Source organism: Felis catus, chromosome A1 (assembly GCF_018350175.1).
Source record: "Felis catus isolate Fca126 chromosome A1, F.catus_Fca126_mat1.0, whole genome shotgun sequence".
In the NCBI taxonomy this organism is placed as follows: domain Eukaryota; kingdom Metazoa; phylum Chordata; class Mammalia; order Carnivora; family Felidae; genus Felis; species Felis catus.
Genome location: NC_058368.1, coordinates 141,227,930 through 141,248,085, shown reverse-complemented (window position 1 = coordinate 141,248,085; position 20,156 = coordinate 141,227,930). Strand labels below are relative to the sequence as shown.

General features: G+C 42.7%; 1 protein-coding gene across 9 annotated transcripts in view; it reads right to left on the bottom strand.

Annotated features, from left to right (window-relative positions):
• PDE8B (phosphodiesterase 8B) overlaps positions 1-20,156 on the bottom strand; it is a 267,553-nt gene that overhangs the window by 101,408 nt on the left and 145,989 nt on the right. For all 9 annotated transcript variants that reach the window (XM_045062413.1, XM_045062408.1, XM_045062402.1 and 6 more), the window contains exons 3-7: positions 19,545-19,735; positions 15,971-16,030; positions 13,622-13,679; positions 7,248-7,336; positions 757-835 (exon numbers count right to left, since the gene is read on the bottom strand). In XM_045062413.1, the coding sequence (XP_044918348.1) occupies positions 757-835; positions 7,248-7,336; positions 13,622-13,679; positions 15,971-16,030; positions 19,545-19,735 (477 nt within the window). The remainder of the gene's footprint in view (positions 1-756; positions 836-7,247; positions 7,337-13,621; positions 13,680-15,970; positions 16,031-19,544; positions 19,736-20,156) is intronic.

The window sequence follows — 20,156 nt, the reverse complement described above, 5'->3', positions numbered from 1 at the left end:
TTCAGAGTCATTGAATGGAAAGGAGACAACATTACGAACATGTTAATGAAGGGGCCAAGGCAGGGTGGGCTGCTGCTGTTACTGGTTAGGTTTGACAGCAGGGTGTATCTGTGTGCGGTGGGGGCTCTGTTGTGTGGCCACCATATCCCGAGCACTGTCTTTGGTTTCCACTGAGGACAGCAAGTGTTCCTCACACTCAGTGCCATTATGCAAACCAATTCCAGGCAGGCCAGTATCCGTCGATGGAGAAGTCCACGTTTCAGATTATTGTTGTAGCAGAAATGTCTTACCTTCCAACAAATACAGTAAGATGACTTCATTTCAACAAAGGTTCGTCTACTATACACATTTCCTTAGGAAGACAACTTTACCATACAAGGCTTCTATATAATTAGAATACCAACTGCAGGCAAATAAATGAATACCTTTGAAAACATTTCATTCCCATAAGCATTTACTCTACAATTTTGACATACTTCTGGCGTGATTTAAATGCTGTCTTCGCAAATTATCAAAGAATTTACCCTATCTTGGTCATAGGAAGCATAGGTTTGGATCCAAAATAATTTTTTTATTCTTGGTGAATATCTAATTCTTAGATTTCAGTCTATCAGTTTTCTTTACATATCTTTGATGTCCCTTTCTCCAAAGAAAATACACAGTAATGTGAGGATTATAGGAAAGTTCCTCGGAAAAGGATGGCTCCAACTTGAAAGGTTCTGTTTTGACATCTCCAGAGAAAAAGTGTCTCCGTACCTGAATCACATGGTCATCACTTGTAATTTCTATGGCTTCATGACAGTGGTCTAATGCTGTAAACACTGAATTACAGGCCCTGAAAGTTGCGAAAGATCAATGTTAGTGAAGCTATAAAACCATTAGCGTTTCATATGTTAATTTATCAAAGTAAACAGTTCCCCCAAATTCATTAAAGCCATGTTCTTTGTGAAGGAAAAAAAACCTCTAGCCTTTCAAAGTAAGCTAGTTTGTTTGACAGCAGCATACATTTCTCTGACTATAACACAAAGAAGAATTGTAATCCAGCAAAATCTTCATGGATCATGGAAAGAACCACCTATGTGCTCAATGAAACCTTAATACAGACCCAAGAGAACGAAGTTGCAGGAGGCCATCTTCCAGGTCTCCCGGATCTACGTCAACACTGTTCTTCTGTTTCATTCCTAGTGTGGCGACGGTGGAGTCAAGTCCCCAACAATTAGAACTGAATTAAACCCACACTGAATCTGAGGTATTCTGTCTGCCCTTTTTCAATAGACACAGAAATACTTTTTCCTCTTTTCTTACTTTCGTAATCTCCGGTCAATAAGCCTTTATATGGTACTTTGCTTTCAACCTCACCCACTGGCACAATGGAAGGCACGTATGGCAAGATTCCTCTTGGCTGGTTAACCCTACAGCTCTCCAGGTAGGCACTCTTCTTGGTGACCTTTCTAATGTACATGTAGAATACTGGAAATATTTCAACTTCTCAATTGCTTAGAATTTTAAGTACCTTCTAAATCCAGCGCAACTCCAAATATGGTAAGTTATTTACTATCTAACACAGAAAGTATGTGGCTAGTTTCTAGAGCTTTTATATTTGTGCTGGCTGTTTAAAGAATCCCAGCGAGGCCTGTCTGACACATTATAAAAAAAAAAAAAAAAGATTTACTTGATTCATGTTCCTTCTTATAAAACATACTGTTTTATAAGATGTTATTCATTTTTTCCACTCATGGAGGCATCTAAATTTGCCATCCTGTTTTAAACTATTTACAAGGAAGAGGGGGAAAAAAAAACCTGGCTGAAGTCTGGTTCTGTATTCTGCCAGTTATGGCACCACGGGCAACTTTTTATCTTTGCTGGCTCCCAGTTACCTCATCTATAAGTGAGAGTAATAACACCTGTTTTATAGGTTGCTGTAAAAATCAACAGCTTATGTGAGGCATTTCTCAAAGTGCTTCAGATAATGTAAGAATTCAGCTCATAGTACTTGTTATTACCTGTCAGATCTCGGAGCAGTATCTCCCTACTCTCTAACACTTTCAAAGGCCATTGGTGGAAACAAAAGGAAATCATAACCTATCTTTTCTCATGAGAATACTTGAACTATCTAACGAAGAACTGCATTCAATAATAGCAAGGTAACCTGCATGAGGAGTGAAGGATTTTAGTCCATGGTGCAGTGATGAAGGTACCAGGGTGGAAGGGTAAATAAGTAACTGTGATGGGCGAGCTGAGGAGAAGGTAAGTCTAACTGGTCTTAGATTCCAGATGGGTACAGTATGTTTCCTCATTTAAACTGTACCAGTCTAATTTCAACCATGTACTACCTTAATACCATTGCCGCATTTGTAAACAAGATCACCTAAAATAAGGGGGAAAAAAGATTTTAAATTATTACCAAAGTCACTAGTACCCTGCCTCCCACAAAGAGGCAAGCAACAGCTAGTCGTCTCAGAAGTATTTTCCAGGCATGTGCGTACAGAACCCGATGTTGCAGCAGAGGCAAGCATTTCCTGTCCCCCAGGAGTCAGACGTGGAAAAGCACATTCTGTGTGGACTAAACCTTACATTTGAGAGCTAGATAATTAAGCTATAACACATTTTATCAAATGACAAATTCCTCTTTTGCCCATTTTCTTAACGTGGCTGTGGGCCTCACCTAAGCATTTAAAAGGGTACTTCAGAGTATTAGTGTTTTTGTCAATTCAAGAGCAGCCTTTATGTAAGATCTTAGCTCCAAATGTCCAAAACTCATCTATTAAACATTCGTTGTATGATTATCCACAAAGCATAAAATCTTCAGTATAATGCCCAATGGGACAAAGCAAATTCTCATCAACAGTCAAGGTAGAAGGATCTGGATGGGGCCAGCAGATGGTTTTCTCCCAGTGACATGCTGGACTGCACTGTTAAGAACTAGGCTTTAAAGCAATTTGGCTGATCGTTCTATTTAAATAAACCTGCAGCAAAATGAAGTAATCAATTTGAATCATGTTCCTAAAGTTTGGGAATTTAATAGCGTGTATTAATTATTAATACTCTTCATGCAGAAGAGCCTTAACTTTATTAATTTTCTGTTCTTGGGAACCACATAACTGTGCCTCAGATAATTTTTGTACCTTTCAGGTTGAGAAGTTGGAAAACTGGAAAAAGCACAAAGGAAAGGTAGCCGCGATGTGGAAACCCATGAAGTACAGGCCACAGAACCATGTCCCCTCACCTTCTTAAGGAGCCCTTGAAGGTCCAGATGGAAAAGGCAAATATTACAGGGGCCCAAGTGTCATGTCTACAAGTCTACAAAGAACACAGTGGTGTGACAGGGTGGTGAGTGCATCCGACTGAAGAGCAGGATGCCAGGGTCCGACCCCAACACTGCCACCAACATACTGGGTAGCTGTGATCATGTCAAGAGTCTCCCTGGCTCTCAGTGTTTTCCTCTGTCCACTGGGGCAGGAGTGGCTGGGTTGCATTATCTCCTGTATTCCTACCACGGGTATTCCAGAATCTATTCAAAACACATATATACACAAAACGAGGCTGCCTGCAACAAGGCAGGACTATGCAAGGTGGTGGCTTCAGGGAAACCTAAATCTGAACCTAAATCTACATCCCAGCAGGGTCTGGGAGGCAGGCAGAGGGAAGCACAGGTGGCCAGGGCGTCATGGACTTGCTCCTGGTGAGCCCCAATCCTGGGTAGCCGTACCATGGGAGCCAATTACATTAAGGTTTCACTGCTTGGACTCTATTCCTGTGACAGTGCCTGTCACGCAGGGCCCATGATAAAGTGCTCTGTAAATGTCTGTTGATACCGAGAAGTGTGGTATTCCATGGAACTCAAGTTTTGTCCATCAGAGACTTTGACTCCTGAAATGGAGGACCGCTATTCTCTTTAGACTTGGAATCAAATGAACATGATGATTTGGGTCTAAGTCCTAGGTAAGAGAAACAGGGCTGCATTAGTATAAACTTACCAGTTTAAGCTCCCGGGAAGCAGCTAAATCCTATCTGCATTTCGGATAACACAGTTCTTTTCATGATAAAGAGGCATAAGAACATTGGAAGAGAAGTGATCACCATTTACCCTATATTTCCCTAGACAGTCTCCATTTCATTTGTCCCATAAACAATAGTACTGTTTAATAAGGTAAACTCATCAAGCATACAGAGATGTGATTTATCTCCTCTCTTTAGAAGTTATTCTTTATAACGGAATTTTAAAATTAAATATTTTTTCTTTGATCACATGATCCGTCGGTGTTCTTGGCTAAATATGGTTACCATACACCAGGACCTGGACAAGAGCGTCTACCTTCAACATTTGACATCCTCCTTAGAGTACAGACTGTCCTTGCAGAATGCTAGTAATGTCACATATTTAGCTGTAGCTGGGGGCGGAATTGCAGAGAAAAGTATTATATAATTAGACTATAATTATTCTGGCATTGTATAATAAAGAGCCTCATTTTCCCCATCTGCAGCAAGTGACAGAGTTGCCTGCCTGACTCTGAGGTCCAGGTGGAGTCTTTAGATGTCCCTGAATATGGATGGAGCTGGGGAGATCATGGAATGGGTCACCAACCCCTGACTGCTAGGCCCAGATATAGGGTACCCAGGAAGAGTCAAACCATGTACACATACCCTTCTCCTCCAGAAAAGGAAGGAAGTTGGAGATGCTTGAGGCAGAACTAGCCAAAAACCAATGGAAGAAACTGACCACACAGTTCTTCTCTGGCCTTCTGTGGAGAACTCTTGCTTTCTTTTCCCCACAGCTGGGGCTGCTCTCTTGCTGGGTGCTCATGACCAGGAAGAGAGGCTCTTTACCAGTCTTTACCAGAGGCTCTTTACCTTAAGCTGCTGTAGAAAGGGATCTGCACCCTGGGCAAACTTACCTTTCGGACACCACTGCTTGCCTGAGTCAACTCCATTTAACAACTTCACACTGATCTGCATGCATTAAGAACTTGAGCTTTCTCATTATGACCTCCACAATGGGCTCAACTCCTCCAACCAGCTCCAGTCAGTGAGGGGTGAGAAGTTATGGGACTTATGCAGGCTTATGTACTTAGAAACGTGCTAAGTTCAGAATGTGATGAGACCCTCAGAAGTGTTCAGTGCCCTGGCTCTAAGCAAATTTTATCAGCATAGTAACTTCAAGCCCATTCTTTTAACCCTCGTGCTGGCTGAGAATGTTTATTTCAAATTGCCAGACCTGGCTTTGCCCTGCTGACAATGAATGAGGCTTCTTTTTTTAAGAGAGAGAGAACGAGAGAGCATGTGTGCACACGTGAGTTGGGGAGGGGCAGAGGGAGAGGGAGAGAGACAACCTGAAGTATCCTCCACACTCTGCACAGAGCCCAACACGGAGCTCAATCCTACAACCCTGGGATCATGACTAGAGCCAAAATCAAGAGTTAGATGTTTAACCAACTGAGCCACCAGGCATCCTCACCTTCTGACATCCTACATGTGCCATCACACTTAAATGTTGCCTAAGAAACCTCAAACCTCAGTTATTTAAAATCAGTTAATTAAAATGAAGGAATTACCTATCAAAGCAACAAGGGGTCTGCTGTTCATTCTTGTTGTGGATCATACGCAGTTAAAGAACTGAAACACAATGGCATCCCTCTTTTTCTATCTATCATGAAAAAATCTAAACGTACAGTCTTTTGGGGGCACCTCGGTGTCTTAGTCGATTAAGCATCCTACTCTTGATTTCAGCGCAGTTCACAATCTCGTGGTCATGGATGGGATCAAGCCCAGGTCGGGCTCTGTGCTGAGCTTGGAGTCTGCTTAGGATTCTCTCTCTCCTTCTTTGCCCCAAACCCACTCATTCTCTGTCTCTGTCTCTCTCTCAAAATAAGTAAATAAACATTAAAAAAAATAAAAGTACATTTTATCCTTAATTAAAAAGAGTAGAGATCCCAAGGAATAAAAACAATGTACAATAAACATCATAAATTGCTGAAGTCAAGGCAGTGTGGTTTTCTTGAAAACGTCTCTTAAGTTCTCTGAAGTTAATAAATACACGGATACAAAGAAACCTAGGGATTTCACTTATATATTCAAAAACCGTTACCAGTATTCCTCACTGAAGACTTCTAAAATATCAGAATTTCCATTAGTTTGACTTTTTAAAAAAATATTTCCCTGCCTAAGGAAGTGACTGTTTCTCCCCACACTATTTCTTAAAGCTCTCTGTCCACCAAAAAGTGACTTCCCTGACCAGGGTAAACAAACCCCAGAAAAACCTGCCTTTATGGGTTTGTGCCAATCCATTTTACTTCCAAGGATGGCAGAGAAAAATTAAGTTTACACAGGGTTTTGTCCACTTTGAATGCCAATTAAGTAATCAAGATAAGCATAATCATTACGGTGAGATGCTATCTTACTTATTTTTCACTAAGCCTGAAACCGTCATGACCTCTGGGTTGGCCACAGAGAGAAACCATGCCGGGGACCTTCTGGCATCCAAAAGCCTGAAGCCGTTAAGGGCTGGACTCCCGGGAGCTATAGGCTGGCAAGAGCCTCCTCTCTGCCCTTCTCTCCTACTTGAGGGGGATACGTTGAAGAAATCAAGGTCTGATGTGCTAGAGGGGAACCTCCACAAAACCGGGCATGAGCTAGAGCCCTGATATCCCAAGATGTCCCGGAAGCAGAACATCTTTCCAGCAGACAGACGTCTAGACAATTCCATCTCAGAAGTGAACATTATGAAAAGCCTGCTTTTAAAGCACTATTTGCCTTTAAGGAGACTTAAAGTAAGTTTCTTGAACACACTTCATGCATACTGAGGTCACAAACAAACCTCATGAAATTGCTATCATGGTTACATAGCAATTATTATGGCTGGCATAATAGATATACCATGGGTTTGCTCCTGTTCTTAACAATCCAAGCAAGAACTTATAAATGTTAAAAGAGTAGTAAATAGAAGGTAATCCTCAAAGGCTACTCTTAATCTCAATTTAATTGTATGAAAATTAAACATTACTTTTCCTAGACTATAATTTTAAAACTGCTTTAATTAGTGGAAAATACTGTCAAAGAAATGTTTTCTAATTTATTTCATTGAGCAAAGGGCTCCTAGTTTGGATTCTGCCATTTACCAGCTACCATTACCTGTCTAACAGTTTCAAAATCCCTGGCATTCAGCTAGGAACCTGTGAACATCAGTCTGATGACAGAAGCTTTTGTACAACATTGTTAACCTTGTGTTCCTTCTTATTTTTGCTACCTACCGTAGTTTGAACTGTGAGCGAACTTCCCCGTGTTCTATTTGAATCAGTTCATTATAGCAAGCAATTATGCTGCTATTCTCCATAAATCTCTGAAAAGAAAACAAAGATAATATGTAAGACATACAATGACTTCTTAAGGAGTCAAATAAAGGAACTTAGTTTTTCCCACCCCAGGTAACTCTGTTATATAAGACAACTTGAGAAATTGAAATGAAACAAAACAGTTATCAAACTCTTTGAAATGCTTGTTTAAATGTATGAGAAACAACCGATAAGGTAATACTGTATGCTTAACTCCCCTGGTAACAAAGGTGGGGAAAAACTTCATCACAAATACTCACAGGAAAATAAACACATAAGGGCAGATAGAGCATCTCCCCCCTTGTTAATTACTGAAACATTTTGGCTTTATTTTGCACTAAGAAAAGTCTTTTCAAACCCCACACTGGACACTCATACTATGTGCCACAGTATGAATGGTCATTTTCAAGGGAAGAGACCCTTCTTTGCTAACTTCCTCATCTTCTGATTGCCAAATGCACTCTCCTCTTACACACACACACACACACACACACACACACACACACACACACACACACACCATGCATCTAGCATGGATGGCTTCTCCCTGGGGAATACTTCTGGTTCCCCACTACTCCAGGGGGAAGCTGGTAGAGGGTAATGAAAAGGGGGGGGGGGCATGAACACAGAACACAAACACACAGAAGGGAAATACTTTCTCTTTTTCTGCAAAGTTAAACATGGTTAGGCTCAGGCTGAGCTTCTGGATGGGTGGAGATTATGTAAAAGCCTGTAGACAAGCTCTGAGCATTGTGAGCAGATGCTTTCTAAGATACTAAAAAAGGATCTGTGATAAAAATCAGTTTCAAAAGTGTTACAATCAACAGTTGGGCAGATTTTTTTTTAAAGACACCAATTTTAATAAATTTTATTGTCTGTTTTTAATTATAAAGTTATACACATTAATTTAAAAATGTGTAAAGAAAGTCATGGAGGAAAAAACCCCAAGTCACTAACAATGTTATAAGCTGGAGATACCATTACGTTTGGTTTATCTCCCTTAAGCTCCAATGCCTGTGTGTGTGTGTGTGTGTGTGTGTGTGTGTGTGTGTGTGTGTAATACTTTAAATACAGTCTGTAAAATCATACTGTATTTTCACTTTCATTTAAGTACTAACTTACTGAGATCTTATTTTCTTTAGTTCTAAGAACTTCCATTGTAGTGAAAAAGAGCTTTCTACAGGTGATGGTTTCTAAACACTGGAGCCCTTGTTTTGCACACCCCTTGTTTGGCACTTAATGACTCTTCTATAGACTGAAGGTAGAAGATTCTACTCTTTGGTGGTTTTCTAGGCTATGTTAACTCCTATTACTGAAATAATGTGAGTGGATCAAAAGTAGTGAATTTCAAACTTCAATATGCTAGGAATAACCATGCATTCTTCTAAAAATGTAGATTCGTGGGCCCCACATTCAGAAATTTAGAATGTTTCTTTAAGACAGAACTTCTCAGAGCATTCAATATGTTCACGTGCAATGTTCCTAACATGCATTGTGCATTTCCAGGGGTGGGAAGAGGAGGAACAGTTCCCACTGATTTCCCAAGCTTATTTGACCACGGAAGCCTTTTTTCGTGGAACACCTATTAAGAACTTTTGGAACACTAGTGCGCCACAGAGTAGTTTGGGAACTACTACTTTGGTGGACCCAACGTGGAGTTTGGAGTTAAATAACACATTGCTCCTCCTTAACTTTGCCATGACTATGAGCTCTTGCAAACTATTTAGGCATTCTGAGCCTGCTTCCTCCTCTGCAAAAATGGAGAAAATATTAAATTTCTTATGTGTAGATGAGGATTAAGTAAATCCCCTCAAATGGAGCCTAAGAGTCCATCTTAGCTCTCCACTTGCTCCTCCACAGGAAGCCTCCCCAGCGCATCCAACTGCTGTACTCACAGCAGGCCTACCCCATTGTATTTCATACAGTAAGTGCTTCACGAACACCTGTTGAGCAAGTAAGTGTCATTTCAAACAGAAAAGGGGCACGTAAAGGTTGGTATAAATGCAGCTGCTATTGCCCTTTGCTAATTAAGATATTGGTTTGCAAAAGGCTCCGAATGGACTGAGTACCATGCAGTGAGCCACTTATACACAGCTACCAAAGCTTCATGGAGAGCTGTTGTGGAATATCTGATGGCACAATTTGTTCCTGGATCCCCACTCAGGGACCTACAGACTGATGCATTGGCCAATTAGCTAGCAACACAGACCAGAGTTTTAGCAGATGATTTAATACAGTCAAAACAACCCAGAGATGAGAAACAAACTCAAGAATAGCCAGCATATTTGGAAGGGTGCTTGGGGAGAAAGCTGCCAAAGACAAGATTTTACCCAAAAAAGGAGACTAGCCACCTGGAGAGCTTCAGCTGATCTTGAGCCACAGTAACCCAGGAGGTAAAGCCTCAGTAGGTTTGGCATGCTTCTCACAGGAGAGTTCAAGCTATCTGGGGGGGGGGGGGGGCCCTGACCTAGCTGGTAAATGGCTTTGATCAGACTCAGCATTAAAGATTGCCAGGTGGTCCCTGACAGGTACTATCTTTCATGCTCCCTTGAAGAGTGTTATCCACAATGGCTGACTGCCAAGAGCAGCACCACAGCCCAACAAAGGGAAATGAAACCTACTAGAGCAGCACGGGCAGGTTACCAAAGGAGTAAAAAGGAAACTGTGAACTTCACCTCCTCAATTTATTTAGTGGCATTTGTACCCTAAGAGGGTCAGGTGTTCCTCCTGGATATAATGGGTAATCTCAGCCCTCCAGACAATCTCTAAACCAGTTAGAGGTAGGCTCACTGAATTACAAGCAGAATATTCCTGAAGGATGGTTAACAACACCTATGTAGATCCTCACTGACAGAACCTACAGTGTGTCATGCTATTCTGTCAGCTCCCAGATAGTGCAGAAAACCTGCCTCCTCACACTCCCAGAGATCCTGGCTCACAGGTGAAGAACAAGGCTGGGATGGGGATCACCATTTAATGTAAGACCTACAAAAGCTGCAAATGACTACATCATTTCTTAGGAAGTGCCTAAGAAAGGAAGTCTCAGCCACGTGGCTTGACAATTTCCTTTTGCAACTCTCCATTCCCGGACTCAGAAGCACTGTCCTAGGCATTCTCATTAAGACATGACTCCCAATGCCAGCCTTTGATAGAGGAGATGATGGACAATGCTGTCAGGAGAGTTACAGTGCTAAATAGAAGTATTTCTATTACACAGGTGAACCACTATGCTACCTTGAGTATTTTAAAGAGAACTGCTCCTGCACACCGAGGCATATCAAAGCACAAAACCACATCACACATTCCCGCTTCTCTGTGCTCTATGACAAGGATTGTTTCTTTAACCCAGGGTAGCAAAGCACCATTACATATGTGGGTTCAACCTATTTGGGGCCCTCTGGGCCCCATGGATCTGGATGTCCATTTCTCTCCCCAGGTCCAAAAGTTTTTAGCCATTATTACTTTAAATGTACTTTCTGTCCTTCTTCTTCTTCTGCAAATACCTATAATGAGAATATTATAAGTATTGGGCTTTTTTTCCCCCCATTGTGTCCCATCATTACCTTAGGCTTTCTTCACTCTTTTTCATTCTGTTTTTTCTTTTTATTCCTCTAACTGGGTTATTTCCGATGGTCACAGATTCTTTCCAGGTCCCAGATTCTTTCTTCAACATGGTCAAGTCTACTTCTGAAACTCTCTACTAAGTTCTTTAATTCAGTTATTGTATTTTTTTCAATTCTATGATTTTTCTATTTTTTCTTTTCTTTTTTTGATGGCTGCTATTTCCTTGTCAAACTTGTCATTTTGTTCTTGCACTGTTTTCCTAATTTCATTATTTGTCTTTGCTTTCTTGTGGTTTACTCAACTTCCTTGAGATGATTCTTCTGAATTCTCTAACACTTCACGGATCTCCATTTCTTTAGGATCAGTTATTGAAGCTTTATTAGTTTCCTTTGGTGTTGTCATATTTACCTGATTTTTCACGATCCTTGACTCCTCTGTTGGTGTCTGTGCATCTGAGTACCTGGGCTCATCTTACAGACTTTATAGGTTTGCTTTGGCAGAGACTTCATCAGTCAGCTCAGTCTGGGTTTCTGGGTGTGATTCCTGGTAACGACCTTGGTCAGGTAGGGCCTGCTATTATGATCTATTTCAGGGCAAGGCAAGTGTCAGACTCTCATGACAGGGATGAAGCAGTGTGCTACTGGCTTGGCTCCCTACCCAGGCGAAGCTACAGGATGGGTTCTACAGTTGACTGAAGTTTCTGGTCAGGCTTACCAGATGGTCAGACCTGTGTACCGTATTCAGTAGTAGATGAGTCTGGGAACGACCTTCCCGGCCCTGCCCTGGCAGGGCAGCAGGATGGGATCCCAGGCCTGTACTGCTTGTTTTTTTAGGGACCCAAATTAGGCCAGAATGTGCACTGAATTTCCTGGTCAGGTGAGGCCACCAGCTGTGTTCTGAAGACAGGCTGTACAGTCTGTTCAAGCACCTCTGTATGTAGGGCTGCTGAGGGGGCTATGCAGCTTTCTGTGTGCTGTGGTTCAGTTCCCTGGCTGGAGAGGCTAAACGTTGTGTTCAGTGATGAGTGGGGCTACGAATTACATTTCCTGCCTGCAGCGGGAGAAGCAGCTCTAAAGCTGGTAAAAGTCTTTGTCTTAACTCTAGGGGGCCTGTTTGCCAAGCGTCCTGATGGAATAGTGCCATTGGCTTTGTTATGCAAACTATCAGTTCTTCCTTGCCCAGCCTGTCGGCTCCAGTGTTGTTGGGTGGCATCCAGGAGTTATCCCCAGCCCTTCTGGGCAGAAGGGGCTGGAAGACACTCTCCATAGCCAGTGTAGCTTCCGTGCCTGGGCAAGAAGGGGAGGGGTCACTCCAGGCTACTCAATTTCCCAAACTGGCTCTGCAGGTTGGGAGAGGCTAGGAGCTAACCTCAGCCTGGGCTATGAATTAATCTGCCTTTGAGTAGCAGATAGCTCAGAAATATTGCATGCCCAGTACGGCCTCTACTCTGGGGACAATCAGCTCTGCATGCCCCTCCCTCAAGAGCCCCTGGGGTTGTACTGCATCCAGGAGTTGTTGCCAGTCTTTCTGGTCAGACAGGGCCTTAAGACACTCTCCACACAGGATGGGCAAACCAGCTATAAGGCCAACAAAAACTCCTGTGAGGATCCAAATCCTCACAGAGTGCAGATCAGCACTCTGCAGAGTTCTCTGGTCAGATTGCACCTGTGACTGGGTCCTGAAGATAAGCAAAACCACTGGTTGGGTTACTACTTGGGAACTGCAAGCATGAACGTAGTCTGCCAAGATCCAGGGACCGGTTGTTGCCCAGCCCCGCCTCGCCCGCCCCCCACCTCAGTCACATTCCCAGTGGAAGAGCCACAGAGACTTCCTTGGATTCCCCATACTGCAAGATCAGAGTACGGGCTCCCACAGAGTAACCCATAACACTGGGGTCGGGGAGCTGGTAGACACCCCTGGGCTCCCTTTCCACTTCAGTATGAGGGAAGACTTCTCCCGTGACGCTGCACTGGCCGGGGGAGGGGCAGCGTGGTCACTGGATAACTGCTTTTCCTACCTGGCCTGCTGACACAGCAGGGGTGATCACACTGCACCTGTGATGCAGGGGTGCTTCAGCCTCACCTCCACGTCCTAGGATCCTCTCAGCAGTCTCTTGTTCTTGAACAGTTGTCGTTCTCGTGAGGAATTAAGTCAGGAACAACCTGCGTCTCTCTCTTGGTGTCATAGCCAGTGGAGTAATCCATCTCAAGCTTTACATTGAACATTAGTGTTATTCATGTAGTTGTGACTCAAGTAACTTTTCTTTGCTGACACGGATGGCTTAAACCACGAGTTGACAGATGTGAAAGTCATCATGGGTCTGTCCCTAGGGTATAAGCTCTGGTTGGGCCCTGAGGCACACAGAACCCTAGGTGCCAATTTGGTGGACTTTAACCATATACCGTATAACATTCACATACAAAGACTGAGTCTCACTGACTGGACTCATTTAAGTGAGGTTACTTTGGGACTACAGAATTTTGACCTGTTGATAATAAGATGTGCCTTTAAGTCATTACATTTCTATGACTAAGACACATGAAGTTATGAGAGAAAAAGCTTGAGTAGCAGTCGCTTATTACTGTCCTGTGAGAACAGCTACGTCCTTTCCCTCAAGGTCCTGGAGCTCAGTTCCCTTAAAGGTTATCTGTGGCTGTGCTATTAGGTGAGAACCAAGGATGAAGCATCGGTACCGGACAGGGGTGCTGAGTCACCTCCTACATACATACCCTGTTGAAGCCTGCGTGCAGGAGCGGGAGGACCGAGGCCTCTTCATGGTCGCCTGATCTGCAGCAAAGCAGAAAATTCAGTCACTCACCAGATACAAACCAGGGTTCCTCACACTGAAACATGGAGAGAGAGCAGCGAGGCAAGCATGGAGTTTGCATTAAGAGTGGCTTCCTGACCAGCATGTGTCCATGGGATGTACCTGCCTTCGAGGACCCAGAGTCCCACATCTGCCTTCCAGATGCAAAAAGAACACCAACAGGAGAGAAAACTCCAGCAGTGTGCCTGAAAGCATGACCACGGCACACATGAGTGGCCATCTCCAAAGCTGGGCTGGCCTCGAAAGCTGAAACACATGGATGGGACAAGGTGGGTGCGTTGCTCATCCCAGAGACTATCCTTTATGTTTTCCCCCAAACTTTCTGGAAATACAACACCCACCCCAAGACCTGGCTGGGTCCAACTTGCAATGTGAGGAAGTCAACTGGCACTATAGACTGCAGCACCCCATAACCAAATGGAAAATAAGGGTCATTAAGAATGCCAAGGTAGAATGGAAAAAGAGAAAAAAAACTGAGGGTATTGTCCCTCATTTCATGGAAGGTTTCCTATACTGAGCCTATAGTTGGGTCTCAGAACAATCTGAGTACAATGAATGTCTGCTCATAGCATGACAAAGACATGCTATGTTGGGAAACAGGGAAGGAAAATGGAATAAAAGGTAAATAAAATGGGTGGAGGGGCAGGTGGAGAACAAGAAAAGAAATCCTGGTGCTTGTTGGTGGCATTACCTACAGCTCATGCCTTCCCTATAGGAAAGCGCAGTCCTCTCTTTTCTACCATGGAACTCTAGATTCTACCTTCTCTAAGTGACAGATCGGAATGGGGGCGGGGGTACGGTGGCACACAAGAGGCTGAAGGTAGCAACAACATTCTATTTCATAAGCTGTGTTGCACAAACTCAGCATTCATTTTATTATTATTCTCTATCTGTAAAAAGTATATTATTTAAAAAATAGGGGGGAAAGGGTGAAAAATAACAAGCCACAGCAAATAATTATTTGTCAAGGATCAGTAAGTATTTTTAATATGTGACTAGAAAAAAATTAGTATTTCTCTTCTGGGTCCATGGAATGAGTCAGCCTGGTATCTCCTGCACGTGGCCTGGTATCTCCTGGTATCCATGTCTGAGACTCTAACACCCTATTGAGACCTCACAGTGCCCACAAGACAAAATACAAACAAGGGGGCAAAGAAGGCTGAGTGTACATCTTGATTCCCCTCACTCATTCTCCTTGAGACCCCATATATCTTATGAGGATAATGAAGTGGTAAGGAACCAATGAGGATAATTTCTTTCCTTCCCTTGGCCCACAGCCCACAGTGGGAATCCAAGTGAAGTGACACAGCTCCCAACTACAGACCCAAGGAATAGCGGGGAAGGAAGAGTCTTTGGTTGGGGTAAAACTATGGAGCCAGGACTTCCTCCCGTACCAATATGGCTTTAGAAGACAGTATTTCAAACCTCCCCGGGCCAGGCTTGCCTGGGGGCGACCTAAACTCCCCAGTCTCTGTGGCCGGCTTGTCAGCAACTTTGCTGCAGACTCTGTGAGAGCTGCCACAATGGAGCCAAGTGCAGTAGGTCCTAGGCCCTAAATAAAGGTCTTAGTCTCTCAGAAGCTAATGATGGCATTAAGCACACACCACAATTTGGATACTGCAAGGATTTCAAGGGTTGTAGCTTGTACAAACAACTTTTTTTCTTCGAGGTCTTTCATCCTAAGTGGTGGCCATTTCAGACAACAAACCCTGAAGAGAACCTTCTCATCCCACCATCTCATACCTACAGCCTAATCCCCCTTTTTTGCCTTCCAACGTTGGCATGCAACCTTGTGTCCTGCTTCTAGACACTGGAGAGTCACAGTCCAAATTATACAATCCTTTCCTTCCAGCGTATTTAGAGTGCTTCTTTGTTCTCATGCTGTAATTTGTTTCTTCTCTAGTGAAAAACAAGCATTCTCCCTCCTCTTATCTTCAAAGAAAAGATAAGCGGGAACAATGTTCTCCCCAGACCTGTCAGATTTTCTCATTATTTCTATCATGCGAGGAGTGCTCATTTTTTCCTAAGATGTACAGGTATGTGTTAACAGCAATTAAATATGACAGAGAAAAAGGTGAATATTTCCAGAAACTTGCAAAACAAAGAACACCCCCACAGAGTGAGATCTAAGGTTGGTGTTGTAGGGCTGAGGGCATGCCCAGTGCTCTGCTGGCTCAAAGACTGGATTCCACCAGACAAATGTTTCAGAATGAACAGTACTACTTCCAGCTGGGGACGGAGGTGAGCTTACGCTTGGGAAACCACCGCCAGGATCACCGTGTGCTCGGAGGGATTCGTGGCTCGGATCGACCTGCAATGAAAAGGCTCAAGTCAAACCAAGTGATCTAAGCTTTGTTACAATGAACGCATGCGGAACTTCACATTGAAAATGGCACAAAACCAAATCAAGACAAAGTCTAAAAACACATGCAAGACAACAAAGAAAGATGCCCTTGTAGATTAGGACAAACTCTTTGTTTTACTGGAAAAAAAAAAAAAAGATTTTGTTTTTAACGCCAAGGCAATTATCCAATAGGTCAGACCTGCCAATTTTCCACTTCAAAAACTGGCAAATTCCACTTAAATTCCATGTTTTCTGACTGAAATTCCACTCTGCAAAAAAACTGGCAGTCCTAGAGGTCTCTAGTTATCAGTTTGTACTTGGGGAGCTCATTGCATTGGACCTTTTTTTCTTTTAAAATAGCAGGGAGCCCAGAAAGATGACCTTATTATAAAAATTAATACACTCACTGGCAGCTGGACATACAAACTCAGTTTAAAGCCTATTAAGGGTGGTACAAACAAACACCTAATTTTGTTGGTTGCACTGTTGTTTGGCTCAAAAACCTGAGACAACTGGATTGTCAACTAGGGCTGAGAAAAGCTGCAATATAGCGTCTATCACTGTGATGATACCTGTTGTAGTAGGACCACCTGTATGTGCTTTATTCCCTAGGAATTTAACAGGATTAAAATAGTTAAGGATATAGAATTTTGAGGTCTGTGCATCTTCTTAGAAAATGTGCTATGTGTATTCCTGCAGCTCAGATTCTGGATTGTTCTGGTCAGGGGTGGTGAATTGGATGAACTTTTAATCAAGGGTCCCATACTTGAATCTTACTACAAATAAGCCGTATGCTTGTTTTGACCCATCTCCCTGGTCTGGACTCTGTTTATTTTGAGAGCCCTGGGAAGAGAACCATCATCTCCAAGAACAGAAGGCTCAAGGCTGCTCCTGAGTCATTTGTGAAACAGCATGTATTTGTTGATCTTTCTAGCTATTGGCATTTCAGCTCTTCTCCATTTCAACATGTTTGTACTACCGCTCCCCCAGAAAAAGCCAGCTTGTATTGCTTCATTTCCTTCAACTCTAAAATTTCCTGACCTTTCTCAAAAAACATACCTTCCCTTTTCCTATTCCTGGAGACCTCACTCTACGTGGGTGGAAGGATCAAAAAAATGACCAGCTCTGGTCTTCCTGGGAAGTAAAGGTTTCCCTGGTGGATAAATGGTATTTGAACAAACGCCTTAAGTTCAATGGCTTCACTCACTGTGGAACAGAGGAGTAAGTCAATATCCCTTCCAAGGCTAGCACAGACTACTTCCTGAATTCAGTCATCCCACAGCACAAGTCCTGGTAAGGTGAAGCTATAGTTTTTGTCTACCTACGAACCTACTGAATTCTCAGCAGCACCTAATGAAAAAAATGCACAGCAAGTCAGAGGTGTGCCCTACTCTCTAGGGAAATACTAAGCACTTCTCACATTTGTTGAGCCTCTTCCACCCCAGTGAGGTGTTAAGTCTATACTGCTAGGCTATGTTCTAAGGGGTGGGCCTCAAGAGGCTCAAACTCTTGTTACGAACATAACAGGGCTGGGCCAATGTTCACTTAGCTTCTTCTGAAACTGGCTTGCATGTTCTGGGTTGCTTCTTGTCGGTATTTCTTCATTCTTCTTCCTCCCAAAAAAACTGGTACGGTCAGAGACACCTGAACCTCTTCCTGACTGAGAGGACTAAGGGGTACTGGAACAGGTGGGCCACGGGTCCAAGGAAGCATGTTAAGCTAAGGTCCAGTCTAGCTCAAAAATCCAGGGATCATGGACCAGAGATGACAATGAAGATTATTGCGCATGTGTCAGGAGTGGGTCCCTTACACATCTTAGAAGAACATGTGCTGGCAGCCACACATTCAGGATTTTGGCTGCACGTGACATAACCACTAATAGGCAGTAATCACACTCCCAGATACACAACCTGGCTTCTACCTGCACAGATCCCCCACTGTTTTTCTGTGCGGCTGAGACAGAAGTATATTTATTAGACATCAAAACTACATTTCTTTATATTGAAGGAAGATGGTAAAATCTGCTAAATTTTGTCTTTAACTGAATTACAAGAGTTTTTTTTATTTTTACACCTGAAGTTCGTCTTAAATCATTCCATGTATGCACAAAGGATTATGGCGTTTTTAGTAGAAAAATCATGTAAGAAAAGTCAAGGCCAAGAAAAAGTAGATCTATTTATAAAGGACCCAATGCTATCCGTTCAATCATTTAAAAAGAAAAAAAAAATTCCTGATACTGAGAGTATCATCCAAATATTTTATGATGTATTTATTCACATATATAATAAATGAATAGGAAAACATTTCTATGCAGCATGCCAAGATATCTGAGACCAATAAGACATGTTAAAATATGTTCTGTAGGAAAAATTCTTCTTTAGGAAAATGAAAATGGTCAAAAAATAACAAGGCCAGGCCTTTGATGAGAAACGGCTCTTACTTAATCCAATCATTTCTTGCCACAGTACCAAAGGATCTGAGAACCCACTTCCCTGTGTTTCATTTCACTTACTAATATTCAAGAAAATCCCAGCTCCATATGTAATTGGAGTCTGTGCCGGTCTAGCATTTAATTAGTGACCTCTTGCCATCTAGCTTCAAAGCATTCCAATTCTGCTAAACGGATCAGTTCATCCACGGCTAACTCGTAGGACTGCATTTATTTATGAACAGGCATGCATTTCTCCCCCCGGAGTGCAAGCGTTTCTGTAAACAAGCGGAGAGTTTGGATCCCTGGAAGATTTCCTGCGGCTGTAAAGTGGCTGCCTTTGCTCCGCGACTACTGTACGATCTACCCCATCTGTGTCAGGCAGGGAAAAATGTGTATTTCACACATTTCTGATGTTCATTTGGGGACAGAATAATTAAGATTAAAATATCTGGTTTAAATCCAAACCATATCTGTATAATAAGAACTGTGTGAATTTTAATGTCTTTTGTGTGTGAACGCGTGAAATATGAGCAATTCTCAGAGGGAGAAAAAAACACCTTGACATTTTCTGAGGCACCCAGATCACACCTCTAAATTCAATGGAACTCAAACGTGGAAAAACAGAAAAAGTGAAATAAATTCATAGGAGGACCTATAGCTTTCATCACAGAAATCTGTATACAATGCTTAGAAACATCAACACACAGGGGCACCTGGGCGGCTCAGTCGGTTGAGTGTCCAACTTCAGCTCAGGTCATGATCTCACAGCTCATGAGTTCAAGCCCCACATCAGGCTCTGTGCTGATAGCTCGGTGCCTGGAGCCTGCTTCGGATTCTGTGTCTCCCTCTCTCTCTGCCCCTAACCCACTTACATTCTGTCTCTGTCTCTCTCAAAAATAAACAAACATTAAAAAATTTAAAAAAAAGAAAAAAGAAACATCAACACACATTTTAGAAACACTTGGGATGGAACTAAAGACATCTATAAATGAATTTCATCTTTAGCTAGTGGGTGAACGTTTAGTGAGCATGTTACATTAGGGAAGGTACCTGCACACTGCTTCTGCATCAAAGTTTCGAGTCTGTCTGTGATCTATTACGATAATTTCATGATGTTTATCTAGAAAGCATTCCAGGGCTGACTCTGGAGTCCGGGCAATATTGCATCTATAACCAGCTCGGTCACAGGCCCACCAGAATCCATCACTCTGACTATCTTCCTTTGCAAAGATCAGCAAAACCTGAAACACACGCAGAAAAGCATCTTACAAGAAATCATCATTCTTACGAGACTCTATTAAAAAACAAGTCTACGGTATAATGGTTAAAAATGCAGTGTCTAGAGAGAAGCTACCCGAGTTCAAATCCCAGCTCCCCCAACTGGTTCCAGTGTGTCTTTGAACAAGGTATTTCCTTCATTTTTCCTACAGTTCCTCCATTGTCAGACATGCCATGCCAGCTAGTTGTGAAACTTACAGGAGCACGAAGCAGGCACTCAGTCACTGGTGGTGGCTGATGCTCATTTTTAATTTCCCCAGTTGGCTTTGTTTTTAAATATTTAAGCAGTGAAATTAACAGGATAATTAACACAGGTGAGACTACGGTTCACACTTACACCTATTTGGTTCCAGTACAGGTGGTGTTGGCCTCACAGTACCTGAA